This window comes from Drosophila tropicalis, unplaced genomic scaffold (genome assembly GCF_018151085.1).
Source record: "Drosophila tropicalis isolate 14030-0801.00 unplaced genomic scaffold, ASM1815108v1 contig_805, whole genome shotgun sequence".
Taxonomy (NCBI): Eukaryota; Metazoa; Arthropoda; class Insecta; order Diptera; family Drosophilidae; genus Drosophila; species Drosophila tropicalis.
Window position 1 is genome coordinate 3085698 of NW_027173295.1, and position 15390 is coordinate 3101087.

Consider the following 15390-nt stretch of genomic DNA (forward strand, 5'->3'; position numbering starts at 1 on the left):
GGATAGAAAGCAGAGGGGCAAGGGGCCAGCTCGGTGAAGGGAGAAACAGGATTACACATAAGCATACAAACGGGTAAAACGCCTTCCGCTCTGGTCCTTTCTGGGGGGTTTTCTACATTTCCTGCCCAACCACTGCTCCACTCCACTCCACTCTACCAGACTCTGTGCAGTTCAGTTCGGTTCCGTTTCGCTTCCACATGCACTTTTAACCCGTGGTCGAATGCATTTTAAAGTTGTAGACCACTGCAAAGATTCAAGATGAACAGAATTATTAAACTATGGATCACCTGATCAGCCGGACTCTACCAAACACACCCAAACACTACTACACTACCGCTTAACTTTTGAATCCTTTTAAATTCCTTTAATTCCTTTTTATTTGTGCTTGGCATTAATAAAGAAATTTGATCCCAAAAGTATGCAATGATTTGGAAAAGTATTCGTTATTTGAAACGAAATTATAACTTGTTGCATACTTTTGGGTGCGATTTTCTCTTATTATCCGCAGTTTTCCCATAGTTTCTAGACATCTAGAGCCTCAGCCTCCGCTTTAGAGTCATGGGATATTCTAAACCTACAGAAGTTTTAAGAAAATGTTTTTTGTTAGGATAAATGGAATTGAAATCGCTCTGTTTGACAAATTGACAGATCTTGGATCCGAAAACACTTTTTCCAATCTGTCACTCAGAGATATCTAAATTATGTACAACCATGATTTAGAATCCTGTCCATGTATACAAAATGGATTACTATAAGATCAAAATTTTCGAGCCACTTTTCCAAACATTACATTAGAACCAAAAACCCAAATGTAAGTTTTAAAATTAAAAATATGGGAAAAATTTGCCCCTTGAAGTATGCAATATGCAATATGATATTTATAGTTTTCAACAAGTTCATAACTTTTCGTTCGCCTTGTAATTTAAATGGACTCTATCAACAATGTTTGCTTCGAAGATCGTCAACATTCTTTGAACGCTTCAAAAGGTGCATTCCTCGGCTGCTTATTGCATACTTTAATGGGCGTATTTCCCTCATTTTACAGTCCTAGATCCGCCTACGTCTCCAGTAAAGCGGACTTTAGCATATTTTTAAATCTTTGCAAATCTCGAAATATAATTTTTCACAAAGTTTTGAAAGCGAACTTCTAATTTGCATTAAAATCCTTAAAACTAATATTTTTGTTTTTTAACTGATAAAGGATATATTTATCTGCGATCCTTATTCAAAAATAAACTTCCAAGTATAAAAGCTGTTAGTTAATGCAATTTACCGTTAGCCAAGAGAAGGTAAAGAGAGCTTCCTGAATGCATGATCCCAAAGGATAGATCGTAAAATAGAAAATTGCTTGAAATCTTAAAATTGCAAACTATTCTCTGGGAATTCTTTTTATATGGGGAAACTTAAGAAAAATAAAAAAAATACAAAAGGTTGAATACTGATTTTTGCTTGCCCCGCCCACCGCCTTTGGAGTATCAAGTGTCTCTCACTCCCCCTCTTCAGCAGCTCCTCACTTAGTTATTCTGTTGTTGTTTTTTCTCTGTCTTTTCCACTTGCAACAGCTGCCACATTTTGTGACTTTTTATGCAAATTTTGTTGTTGTTATTTTTTTCCTTCCTTTTTTTGTGTGTCACTGAGAGAAAGGACTCCAGTACATCCTCGAGTGAGGCCTCCTTCTACCTCCCTTGGACATTGAATCGATAAATGGTGAACAAAAACAGAAGCTCCTATGTTGTGGCTCCTTCTGTTCCGGCTTCTCTTGTTGCCCCTTCTGCTCCTTCCCTTATCCTCTTCATGCTTTAAATTTAATTTGTTAAATTATGAATTTTGCAAAAGGGAAACTCCTAGATCATACCTTATGTCCTAGGAAAACTTTGTCCTGCGTATCTCAAAAGTAATTAAATTGAAAACAGAGTGCAAAGTGCACACACAAAAGGCGGTTGGAGCAATGGGCGTGGCCAGCAACAGAAACAGGGAGAGAGACAGATAGACAGACATACTGACTGACAGACGGACATACATACATGTGTACTATGCTTGGAGCTTTCTGTTCTGTGTGTCGTCTGGGTGGGATTTGCTTGGGCAAAAGTCAAGTGTGGCCCAGGAACGACAACAAATACAACAACACAAAAAAGAGTGTTGAAAGGGAATGAAGCGAAGAGCCAAAAGCAACTGGCAACATGATGACAGGAATCTCCCTCCACATGCATCGCCTCCTCCTCCTCCTACTCCTCCTCCACAGAGAAAAGAGTTATAGTTATGATGATTGTTGATTTAGAGTTTTTAGTCCAATCCTACACATCCTGCCACCCCCTCCTGCCATATGTATGAGCAGAGCTCTCTGGGGGGATTTTGTTGTGTTGTGTTGTGTTTTGTTGTAGAAGAACAGAGCATGCAATTAATTTGGTAGCTTGGCTTCAACTTCAAAAGGAGCCACCGCTGTCAATGGAAGTCTTTGATGCAGTCAGTCTCGATCTCGGTGTCCCAGCACTATTCCCAGAGTCGGGTCTCTGTAATCCGAGACCTTTGGAATGCCAGCAAAAATTCTTGCCAAGCAACTGTTTGGATCCTCCACTTCGGTTTGGCTGTCAACGTGAGAAGACTTCTTTCTGACTTGTGGTTGACATTCACGATGAGGTTGACAGGCGTATGGCTGCCCCCGGACCCCTTTCGATACATGCCTGCCCTTCACTTGACTCCCCGATGGAACGAAGGGCAAATATTTAAAGATATTCGCTGCGAGATTATTGACATATTTGATTGAGTTAAGTGAATATTGATGATGGGGCGTTTATTTTGGTTTAAATCAATTACGTTTAAGTAATCAATTTGAATTTAAGTGAGGTTAGGTTTATTACAAGTGAGGTTAAGTTGGCTTTAAATGAAATTTGATAATTAAATAGAATATCTTTAATTCGATTATAAGTAAACTGAAAATTAAGATAACTTTATCATAGAATAGCTTTAGTTTACTAAAGTTTAGGTAATCAATTTGAAATTAAGTGAGGTTATGTTGAGCCTAAAGAAGAATAAACTACAATAACCTCTTAACCTCTCTATTATGTGGCTACGACATATGTATGTACTTTTTGAGGCCAATTCCAATGCTTTGAGGTAGCACATTCTCCCTTTTTAAAGCCTCTTTCAAAGTCATACTTTGCGGTTATCATCTGGTCCTCATCTGGTATGGGTAACAACAACAGGCGGCATTCCGCCAACTAACTTTGTGGCTTACATATCAAATTTCCAATGCCCAAAGTAAATCTTCCCAAGATGAGTGCATCCTGCCCATTTCAGCAACGTTTTCCCTTTTTTCTTCTTTTTTGTTGGTTTTTTTTTTTTTGTTTTTACCTTGTGCATAATTATACTTTTATTAACAGTGAGGCAAAAAAAGCCAAGTGAAAAAAAATGAGCCACCCAACTCCTTTTGGCCCTCTGTCTCTCTACGTGCGCGGATTGTTGAATGCAAACAGGTGCGCCAACCTTACTATCCACCCATTTATGCTGCTGCTCGCCTCATCCTTGGGGTTTGTATTAATGCTCTGCTCTGTGTGGTGTGTGTGTGTGTGTTGACACAGTCGTTGCATTCGCGGCACATCCTTGGAGACACTTGAGCTGGCACTCGGCTTAAATGAAGTGCATACGCCGTCATGCACATCAAAGTAAGCCGACAACATGAGCGGCCTAGGTAAATAGGCTGTCTAATTAGCCACGCCCCCTCGACCATAATGAACAGTAACTGACTTCAATGCTACCAAAACTGTATTTGCCTTTTCTTTTTCTGTGTGTTTTGTTTTGTGTTTTTTTTTTCCATTTTTTTTTTTTTCTTCCTTTCTTGTATACATAATATCCGTTGGGAGTTTAGTCACACAAGCAATTAAATAAAACCAAAATAATATTTAAAAAAAAAAAGTAAAAATATATATAGTATGTATATATATATACATATATGCATAATAAATGTAAAATAACGCCAAAATCGATTAAATCCGATTTTTCGAAATGCTCTTCAAAAGTTTTCACAAAAATTCTTATCTAAAATTGTAAATAAGTTTTCAAATCGCTTTCAGTTCTACAACATTTTAATGGCTGTATACAAAAATCATTTGTATTCCAAATAATATCAATATCTTAAATAACTTAAAATTTCCTTTACAACGATTTGTAGCCTAAAACAAATGAAGTAAGTAAGTCGCCTCGTCGACTTGGGTATACCATACACCAGGTGAAACAAATTTTTTTAAGTCTATTGTTTTTACATGCTTCATACTATGTGCTATCTCGCTCACTCTACAAACACACGAGCACTCTAGCGCCGCCACTAGTCAACGGCCAATTCTGGCCTTATGGACCGCTTAGCATGTTTCTAGTCCGATTTCAATAAAATTTGGTAATTTGGTAGAAATAGAAATAATTACTCTGCCGAATTTGAATGCGATAGTCAAAAAACTACAGAAGGAAATCGGTTGTTTCTAAATTATGGAGGCGGAAGTGGGCGTGGCAAAATATGAAAATATGTATACTCTGCGCGAATACTAAGCCAGTGTACATACTAAATTTAGTGACTTTAGCTTTGTTAGTTTTCGAAAAAATCAGTTTTGTTTAATTTGCGGGGGCAAAAGTGAGCGTGGCAAAAAGTTTGAAGAATTAGTTTCTCCGCGCTAACTAAATGGCTGTACAAACCAAATTTGATGTCTCTAGCTGTTATACTTTTTAAGAATGACAGTTTTATGTGATTCCTGGGGGCGTAAGAGGGCGTGGCCGAAATTCCAATTAACTCTATACATTTACATAATACACGAGTATACATACCAAATTTAGTGGCTCTAGCTCTTATGGCCTCCGAGATCTGCGTGTTAATACAGACGGACGGACGGTCGGACAGACGGACATGGCTAGATCGACTCGGCTGTTCATCCTGATCAAGAATATATACTTTATAGGGTCGGAGAGGTTTCCTTCTGCCTGTTACATACATTTTGGCGACTTAAATATACCATTTCACCGTATGGGTGTATGGTATAAAAACGTGATGTTTAAGTTTATAATGACTTTTAAATATGGGCATTTTACTTTATAACTAAGCTATATACTAGCAGAATAACTAACTAACTGATATATTTCATATACCAAACAAAAATGTGAAATGTGATGTAACGCAATCGAAACAGAAATAAGGACACGGAAATCATACTTTTGAAGAGCATACAAAAAAAAAATAACCAACATAGATAGACTTTGAAAAATCACACTTAATCCACTAAATTATAGTCACATATACATACATATATAGCATACATAGATAAACTCGTATGTACATAGGTAAATATAATTTAAAATGTATCCGTCTTAGAGATACCTCCGTGTTTGTTATGAGTCTCGATTGGTTGGAAATATTCTGGGATTCACATACATATCCAAAAGAGGCGGCTCATTATTTATCCCCTGGGTCCCCGGTGGGGGTGGTGTTAAGTCCATTGGAGTCGTTGAAGTGCTCGATGTTGGTATTGTGGAACTAAAACTGGATGTACTCGAACGCGCCGATAGCGATTGAGCAGAGCGTGTTCTTCTCAATGGCTCCGATGAGGCAGATGCGGAACAGGTAGCTCCATCGCCATAGCTATGCACGCGACCAACGGCTTTTAGGGTCGCTCTATAAGGTGCATGATCAGCTGCTGCTTGACTATAATACGATTTCCGAAGAATGCAGCAAATCGCCAAAAATGGTATAGTTAGGATACCACAAAAACCAAGGGTAATAATCAAAAAGACATCTATTCCTTCGGCACACCAGAAATTTAGTGCATTCGCATGTGATTTTAGATAGTCTGCTCCTGCAGAGTTCAATATAAGCTCAATTTGACTCACCGCACGGGCAGATGGATTGAAATCTTTGCTTATTAAACGCTCATTGAGCTTTTTTAGATTTTGGCCATAGGTTAGATTCAGAGTCAGTTGCCTAATGCCATGGAGTAGGGCGTCATAGGCTATTGTCTCATAAGTCACGGTCAAAGAGACTCCCTGCAATTGTAAACGTTTGGCCATCACCTCCTGTTCGGCCAGTATGGGTATGGCAAGTATGGGCGTCAGTCCAGCTATTGATTCCCAAACACTAAGTTGCCCACAGCTGCTAATAAAGAGCTTCATCTGAGGGTGAGCTGGATAAAAATAATTTGCTATTAATAATGATTCCTTTGGCTACAACTAAAGTCTCGTACCCAATATTGCCTGCTGTGGCCACCAATTATTAATCATTATATGTTCGGGCAATTGATAGTCAGGCAGAAATTCATCTTTTTCCCATTTTATTAGAAAATTGAATTCCTTCAAGTGTGTAAAGACATCTAAAAATATGGCCAATTTTTCGCTAGGCAACTGAGCGGTCTGTATATCAGCTCCAAGACTCATATAGATAACACCGCCGGGCGGTGATGATGCCATAAACGATTCTAAATGCTGCAACAAAATGATAATAAATCAGTTTTAGATTAATCATTTTAGTCGAGCTTGTACTTACGTTGGGTATTTGCAAGTCTTTCGCTTCCAGAAGATGCAATCCACCGATTTCCAGCATATTGGGCAAATAGGCTCTTGGATAATGCAAGCCAGGATGGGAATTAATCAAAGCCAAACTAAGATTTTTAGTCAGTTCGCGATATTGTGGCAGTTCCTTGACCAGAGGCTCAAAGTGTTTTGTATAAACCGATTGCTGGGAGATTAAATGGAAGAAACTAAAGAATATGATAATATTAGTTAAACAAGTTTTCCGAAAGATTTAGATTGTCGCCAAGGCTAAGAGAAACCTAGTAGAATTGTGAATCGAATTGAGGGTTTAAAAATACAAAATCCAAGTCATTAAGAGCATTGGAATTGACACTATACGATATGCTGTCCCTAGCAAATAATTTGAAATGTTTTTGGGTTCATTCATACTTGTAGGTCAATCGCTCGAAGGTGCTCATTAGGGAATTCACGATCCTCTGGCGGGTATTCATGCGCTCTGTGAATGCCAAAAACTGGCTAGGATCTAGTGAAGATGCTTGAGGATTGCCAAACATATTGTTTAACCAAGAATTGGCACCAGTGGGACTTAGGGCCACTGTGGGCACACCATAGTAGAAAGCCAATCTGGAATATAAACGAGTTTTAGAGATGTATAGAGAGGATCTATATGTGAATGCACTTACCCTAACAGGGCATCGCTTAGAAATAAATCGACAATTAGCAAGTCGAATCTCTCTCCGCTGGTAAGAAGCTTCTTAACTTGGCCATCGCTCAATAGTAAATCCACATTGGTTGTGCCTGCATAGATCAATCTAGTGAATCTTTCCATAACACTTTGGGCACGCATATCCTCTGCCTCATAGCTCATGCCCATGTCCAGCCAATTCTCTTTGAGTCCGTCCACACGAATCTCTCGTATGTTGGGCAATTGAGAAACTCCGCCAGTCTCTTCCCCATGCAGACTGATAAGGGTCACCGAATGATTTGCCGGACTGGCTGCCAATTCTTGCAGTAATCTTCGTCCAAATAAATAATGGCTCTTCCATACACTTGGCAAAATGGTTAGAATATTGGCACCGGAGATGCTATGGGCGAATAGCACCATTAAACAAAAAAAACAACTGCAGTAGACGCATGACCTCGGATATGGAGATGGAGACGGAGACAGGAACGGAGACTCGATGAGTTGCTTATCCGGTTTTTTTGCACCACACTTCCCCTTCGTTTCTCCTCTCCTCATCCACACCCACAAAACACAAACAGACACGCACACACACACACATACACACACTGCCTTCTATTATTATCTGTTGCCGCTCTCGCTCTCCTGGCTGCAGCTAGTCCTCATTTTTCTTGTTGCTCTAATCGTATGTGTATATAATATATATACAAATATATATGATGAAATATATTTCGTTTTGGCGCTAATTAAATGCACAACAATTTCGATGACTACGAATATTCATGTGAGGGGCACAAGAGCACAAAAAGACGCAACGAAAGTGAAATGAAGAATAAACAACATCAACAGCAACAACAATGCCAAATTCGGTTTTTTTTTTTTTTTGTTAGGCGGTGTCGGCGTGGCCAAGGTAATGGTCCAACGGTGTTGGCATCTCTAGCTAGCTAAAGTAAATGCCAATTCATGTTGAGGAAGGTCACCGAATTTATGATAATGAAGATTTAACTTTATTTCACAATAAAATGAAAAAATACTATTGTATTTTTTACCTATTGCTTAGTTGTTTTATCTTTCTTATTAACACACACAGACACACATTAAGAGGCTCAAAAAGAAAACAGACAAATAAATTTGCTTAAGAGAAAACGTTTTAGCATGAACCGCTTCCCGCTAAAAAAAAGGCCAAGAAACCCACCAAACTGGCATCTCACTACTCTGTAGATACCGGCAGACGGCTACATGTGAATGTCGAATTCGAATTCGCACTTTTAAATGCTTTCACTATGGTCACACCGATTGCAATTTTACCCCCCAATCTCTTCTTCTAGCTGTTGCTGTTGTTGTTATAAACAGATTGTTTGCATTTAAAATTTAAATTTATTATTCAATGAGTGCAAATTGCGGAACAAAAAAGACAAACAGCATTGTACATTGTGTAATTTGGCAGACAAAATAAATAGCTTAAAAAAATCGCTTGTCAGCCAGCAAGAAGAAGAGTGTAAAAAAAAAAAAAACAAACAATAATTCTTGCAATTGGCGCAAGGCCAGAAAACGTTTTACCTTTTTTTTCAAAAAAGAAGAAGCAAAAACTGCATTTGAAAGTGAACCTCAAAGAAACGAAAAAAAAAACAGCTGGCAAAAAACTTGTTCAATTCAGTTCTATTGACACCTCTCAGTCCCTAAGTACACACACACAGAGCGGCGGCGGGAAAGGTGTGAGAGATACAAGATACAAATCCATCCATAAAAAAACAGAAACCAGAGACACCGAGACATAACTCTTACGTAAGCCGCAAAAAAAGAAAAAAACAGGGGAAAATGTCACAATCTCAGGAACTAAGTGAGTTTCCAGCAGAGAAAACTCTTTTTGTGTTTGGATAAAAATCGATGGAATCCATTATATTTTCTATATCATAGCTCCCATCGATGTGGACAAGCCGCTCTTTGATCTCGGCACTTTTACGGGCCGCTTCAAGTACTATGCCTGGATGACTGATCCTCGGACTGTCCTCTTGCCCAGCGAACGTTTACTCCAGGCCAAGGAGATGATGGAGAAATACCGACAAGGCGGAGACGCAGCTCAGAGAAAAGAATCCACAGAAGAAGTTCATTACAACATGAAGCTATATAGCTCGGCATTCCATCCGGACACGGGTGAATTGCAAAACTTTTGTGGTCGCATGAGTTTTCAGGCAAGTCGCGTGATTTAGTCCGATCAGTCGGACAGATGTACATTTCCTAAAAATAGCCATCAAGTGACGTCGAACACATTGAGCGGCTGCCAAGAATCGCCAACCGGTAACTAGGGAAACTAGGGTGAAGGTGCGGTGGTCAACGATTTGCTTTAATTTAATATGTATATAGACTACCTAGTGCGCCCATAGTGAGTCAGCAAAACCAAAATGAAATAGAAAAATAGTATTTCATTAACATTTCAAAGTCCAAGTGATTCCAATTTGAACTCCAAATGGACATTCAAATGTAATGTATTTGTAGGGACCTGATTTCACCTAAAATTTCGCAAAGATATTAAGACTTAAGAACTCATTAAACTCGATGAGTTTTCGATAAATATTAACAGTGCTTTAAATTCAATTCATTTAAAGTTGAAGTTAAAGCTAAATTCTGTTGTATAAATTCATTGATAGATCTTTATTTTTAAAAGATATGTGATATTGATCTTGATTCAGTCAGCTAGTATTGTAGCAATCAAGATAACCTTTATATGTCAGTCAAATATTTGGTTTCAATAAGCCACACACTTTATGTAATCTTTTTCGAAAATGTTTCCTTGTGATTAGGAACAAAATGTTGACCCCTAAAGTATGCAATAGACAGTATTTGAAAAAAAAGACAAAAACTTTGACAACCCTTTTGCGTGATCAAATTTAACGTCTCAAGACTTAATTGTTATCAAATAGCTTCAATTGGTCCACAAACAGAAAAGAAATCTATCATTAATGGGATATTCCAAATCTTAAATCTTGAGAAATTTGATTAATAAACAGGAATAGTGGCATCAGAAACATTCAGGCATTATTTTATTTTGATTTTAAGATGCAATTCATGTGATCTATATATGTTTATGTATGTCTATATTTATAGGTGCCTGGTGGCATGTTAATCACTGGAGGAATGTTGGCCTTTTATCGCACTGTGCCCGCTGTGGTGCTATGGCAGTTTATCAATCAATCATTCAATGCTGTTGTCAATTATACCAATCGTAATGCCAATTCACCGACTAGTGTTACACAATTGGGCGTGGCATATGTATCGGCGACAACATCAGCCTTAATTGCAGCCATCGGTTGCAAGAACTATTGGTCAAAGAAGGCGACGCCTCTATTCCAGAGATTTGTACCCTTTGCCGCAGTGGCAGCCGCAAATTGTGTCAACATTCCGCTGATGCGTCAAAACGAGATACTCAGCGGCATTGAGGTGAAGAATGCCGACGGCGAGGTGATCGGTCAGAGTCGTTTGGCTGCCATCAAGGGTATCAGCGAGGTGGTTATCTCTCGCATAGCCATGGCAGCTCCCGGCATGTTAGTGTTGCCATTGATTATGGAGAAATTGGAGAAATTCCCTGTGTATAAGAAAATCAAATGGGCAAATGCACCATTCCAGACTCTAATGGTTGGCTGCTTGTAAGTAGATGACTTACACAAATATATATTCTTATTTATATGCTTATTTCGTTGCTCGATGTAGCCTCTGCTTCATGGTGCCCACAGCCTGTGCGTTTTTCCCCCAGCAATGCTCCTTGGATACTGCCACAATGCGTACATTTGAGCCGGAACTGTATGAGGATATGAAAAAGCGAACTCAGGGCGTAATACCCAAACGTGTATACTTCAACAAGGGCCTGTAAACGATTAATCTAATCATTACTAGATTAACAACAGAACCTGAAGACAATAATCTCGTTACTGCTTTATCAATTTTATTATGTATGTGTGTGTGTTTAGGTTTTTGCTTTATGATTTAGCATTTAATTATGTAGTTTCGAACCAAAAAAAAATCGATGCTCAATGCTATTGTTCCTTGTCTAGACATTAAGCTGAAAATGCAGAGAAAAGAATAACTTATCTCAACTCGCCGTAGATTTTCTTTTTTTGTTACAATAACAGGTATTATTTTTTATGCTTCTGCTGCACTGGCTTTATCTGTTAACCTGTGATTGAATGTTTTAACCCATCAAAAATAATATTTTATTTCCTACGAAAGTTATTTTGGTCCATTAGAGAGCTAATGGAAAGGCAAACGTTGACAGAAATATTAAGTATACGTAGAGATATTCATCTTCAATACGTTGAGAGAAATATTAAGTATACGTAGATGAACATCAAACTTTATCTGCCAAGGGAATTGTAATGGAATCTAATATAGATTTATGCCATGACTATCCTAGATTGTGCAACTAAATTCAAAATACTTTATAACATTCTCTTTGGTTACAACTTCTATTAAGATAACTTTGAAAAGATCTTCTCTTGAAGATTGCAAGGTTTGAATAAAATTCATTCACTTCATTTAGATGTTTAGTGTGCTCTTTGAAACAAGATTATTACACACTAGTCGAGTAGACAAAATACTTCTCTTATAAGTTCTCTTTGTTAAATTTAAAAAATAGTTAAAAAAAAAACATTCAAGTTATATTATCTCCAGGTATCCGAAGCAGGCAGCAGCAGTTACTCACTCTAACTGGTTAACTACTATTAACAATAGTATTTTAGATTGTTTAAATCTTAGAAATTATGTAATTGTAATATGTGAAAGTGTGTTCATTTTTTGTTTGTATGTGAGTGTTTTTTTTAAACTGATTGTTAAATGTTAACAAATATTTTCAAATACTATGCAATAAAGTCAATTTAAACGGCAATTTCGACGGGTTTTATAAACATTTTTATTAGGTATTTCATTCATTTTGTTGTTGTGTTGTTGTTTTTAAATATATGTATACATATATATCGTGTATGTATATATATATATATACCATAAATATATGTATAGGTTTTTAGTAATTCTTTGCTGTGTTTTCGTTAGCTTTTTGTTTCTCTCATTTTGTTAAATTGTGTTGTAAAGTTTACAAAATGTGCAAAACACAACTGAATATTGTTATGGGTTATCGGGGAGTTTGTGGGGCGTGGTTAGTTTTATTAACTATTTTGCTTAACTATTTTCTTCTCTTTGTGTGTGTGTGTGTAAGTTTGTGTCTGTGTGGCGGGAATCTACCCAAGTAACAAATATTTAATATAATTTTTTTTTTTCTTCTTTTTCACGGACTTTTTGTTAGGTATAATTTCAATTTTAAATATTTTTCAATTTCTTTTTCTTTGTCTTTTTTTAACTTGGCACTGTCGTAAAATATTTATATATATTTTTTTTTTTTGTTTCTCTCATTTGGTTTTTGTGCTAAACATTGATGAATAAATTCAACACTCAGATGTAAAATTTTCCTTACTTAAAGTTAAAAAAAAAAAAAAAACGCCTCTCTGTGGATGTGTGTGTCTGTGTGTGGGCGTGGCCACAACAACAAATGCGCTGCCAAGCAACGTTTATTCTCGTTTTTTTTTTTTTTTTTAATTTAATAATTTTGTAAAAGTTCTTAGTGCCGTTGTCTATTTTATTTTGTCGCTTTTTTCACTTCTTTTCAAACATTATTTAAATGAATCAGCAAACATTAATTTATAAATTTTTTTTTTTTTTTTTTACTGGTGCGACACACGCAAATATTGAATTAATTGTTAATTTTTTGTTATACTGACTGAGGCATTTAACATTAAACTTTATTTGCTCTTAAAAAATTAATCTTTTCTTTTTTTTTTTTTTTTGGTTTGGTTTTTAGTATTGATTAGTTTAGTGGACAAAAAAAAACGTTTTAGATAATCGCCTGGCCATGATCTGATCCTTGAAAAAGGAACTTCAATCCGTTACGCTTTAGCTGCCTCGCTTTACCTTATGTAAAAATCAAGGATCTATGCTATATACACAAATGTATATACATACATATATATTAGTCAGTATATGTATGTATGTATATATCAATCATTCATTCATCAGACATTGTCAGACACAAAAAATGAAATAACAACATTTTCCATATTTTGTAAGAGAAATTTCTTATATTCATTCGCCAGTTTATTCATTTCCTATGAATAGAAATACATACAAATAAATGAATCTAACTTGGAGAGTTTTTCTTGGAAGTTATTTTGATTTCGTTTCGTTGAGTTGGTTTTTTTTTTCCTTAAAATCAACAAATTTTTCCATGCCCAAAAACATTCTTCAAATTATTTCACATTTACATTTATATATATATATATATTTATATGGTATAGATCTTTATACTAAGTGTCCTTACTGTTACCAACGATCTATACTACCATCAAAAAAAAGGAACAAAAAGAAAAGAAAAATCATTAAAAAAAAAAAAGAATAATCTCTTATTAATAGAGTTTATATTAAGTATTTTAATAATATTATTTCTTACAACCCTTTTTTTGTGTTCATTATTATTATATATAATGTTTTTTCTTTTTGTTTTTTTTTTTTTAGCTGGCACAATATTTTTTATATTTTTTTTTTTTTTTGTATTCTTGTTATTTCCTGAGCTTTTAGAATTTAGAATATCTGAGACTTACCCATTAGCATAATCATGATCATGATCATGATCAACATCATCAAACCAAATCATGAATATCACATGAATATTACCCGTTTTATAATACCCTTGCAAGCTCGATTTGCTCAATCTCTGATTCACAAGTTGAATTCCCTAATTTATAGAGTTTATATCTTTAGAAATATGGACACATTGAATCCACTATTATAAGAGAGAGCCTAATCTGGCGTTTTCAGAACTATTTCCGAAACGGATCATATATGTAAGTGGGAAGGGAGCTTTGCAAGGGCATCTCAAAGTATCGGGTGAACCGATATTAACTTTCTTTTCTATTCTGTTTTCCACATTTTTTATTAAACTTTTCTCTTGTTCCTGGACCTACGAAAATGCTCAATCTATTTGAAGCCGAAATTCTCAACTTGATGTTGTGTTTGTCTTACAAAGAAAGAACAAAACAAAGCCAACATGCTAGACCTTAACCATACCGATATTTGTTTCTTCAGTTTATACATATATGTATATATATATATACATTTATTACTCGTTTATTGTATATATATATATATATATATATATTCATATATCTTCATTTTTGTTTTGTTTTATTTTGTTATTGCGCACAGCCTTTTTTTTTTTTTTTGTCGAAAATTTTTTTCTTGTTTTATTTATTTTGTAGTTTATCGTATTTTTCGTTTTTAGTTTGTCTTTTTTTTTTTTTTTTTTTTTGTTATATAAACCTGATAAAGTTTTGTACCAACATTGCCTGTCTCTGGAAAATCCACCGACATATCATATAATCATCTATATATATTCGTTTTTCTGACCATTTTCTTTCTATTCTGGGGTTCAATTGGTTTTTTATTGTGGGCTTGGGGTTGGGAAGGTGGTTGGAGGACTTGGATCTCCACAAGTTGTTCCAGCAACAAAAAATTCTTAGAAAATAGTATTATTATTTTCTGTAGTAGTGGGTTTCGTTTTTTTTGTTTCTCTCAGTGTAGTTTGGCTGTGGATGTATTTCCTTTTGTTTCTGTGTGTGTGTTTTTTCTGAGTAATTTTTAATTATTTTTTTTTTCGCAAAATTGTATTTTTATTTTTCGGTTTCGGTTTTTAGTGGCTTTTACTTGGATTCATTAAAAAACTGTTTCATTCAAATATATATGTATGTATGTATATAGGAAACTGAATATATTATATATATATGTATATTTGCATATGACTTGGCATTTATTATTTAAATTTTTGTTGTTTTTTTGTTTTGATGTGGTTAAATTTTTTTGCATTCATTCATTCGTACACACACATATAATATATATATATATATATAACAATTAAACATTTAGTAAATTAAAAAACTAGGCGCCTAAAAACTGTTCCATATAATATATATATTTATTTATACATACATATATGTACATATATGTATATGGAGTGTGTGTGTGTGTGTGTGTGTATATTCTTTTGACTTGGCTTAGGAGTTAAATACAAACATGTACATACATATACGTGTGTGTGTGTGTGTTTGTGTATATATATAAATATATTTCATATATTTTCATTTTTAGTTAGTGGATATAACATTGGA

General features: G+C 35.5%; 2 protein-coding genes across 3 annotated transcripts; one reads left to right on the forward strand and one right to left on the reverse strand.

Annotated features, from left to right (window-relative positions):
- Nucleotides 1-4531: 4531 nt before the first annotated feature.
- Ugt316A1 (UDP-glycosyltransferase family 316 member A1) lies at nt 4532-8089 on the reverse strand. 2 transcript variants are annotated; one of them, XM_068293917.1, is made up of 6 exons: nt 7790-8089; nt 7188-7589; nt 6934-7128; nt 6518-6731; nt 6219-6456; nt 4532-6158 (listed from the first exon to the last, which is right to left on the reverse strand). In XM_068293917.1, exons 2-6 carry the CDS (start codon nt 7376-7378, stop codon nt 5371-5373), a joined length of 1626 nt encoding a protein of 541 aa, XP_068150018.1. In that variant the 5' UTR covers nt 7379-7589; nt 7790-8089; the 3' UTR covers nt 4532-5370. The 2 variants fall into 2 exon arrangements, with proteins under 2 accessions (XP_068150018.1, XP_068150017.1); XM_068293916.1 differs by having other exon boundaries at nt 7188-8089.
- Nucleotides 8090-8504: 415 nt separating this feature from the next.
- On the forward strand, nt 8505-12065 carry Sfxn2 (sideroflexin 2). The gene is made up of 4 exons (XM_068293684.1): nt 8505-9026; nt 9104-9378; nt 10292-10830; nt 10895-12065. The coding sequence occupies exons 1-4, from the start codon at nt 9005-9007 to the stop codon at nt 11052-11054; spliced, it is 996 nt and encodes a 331-aa protein (XP_068149785.1). The 5' UTR covers nt 8505-9004; the 3' UTR covers nt 11055-12065.
- The last annotated feature ends 3325 nt before the right edge of the window (nt 12066-15390 follow it).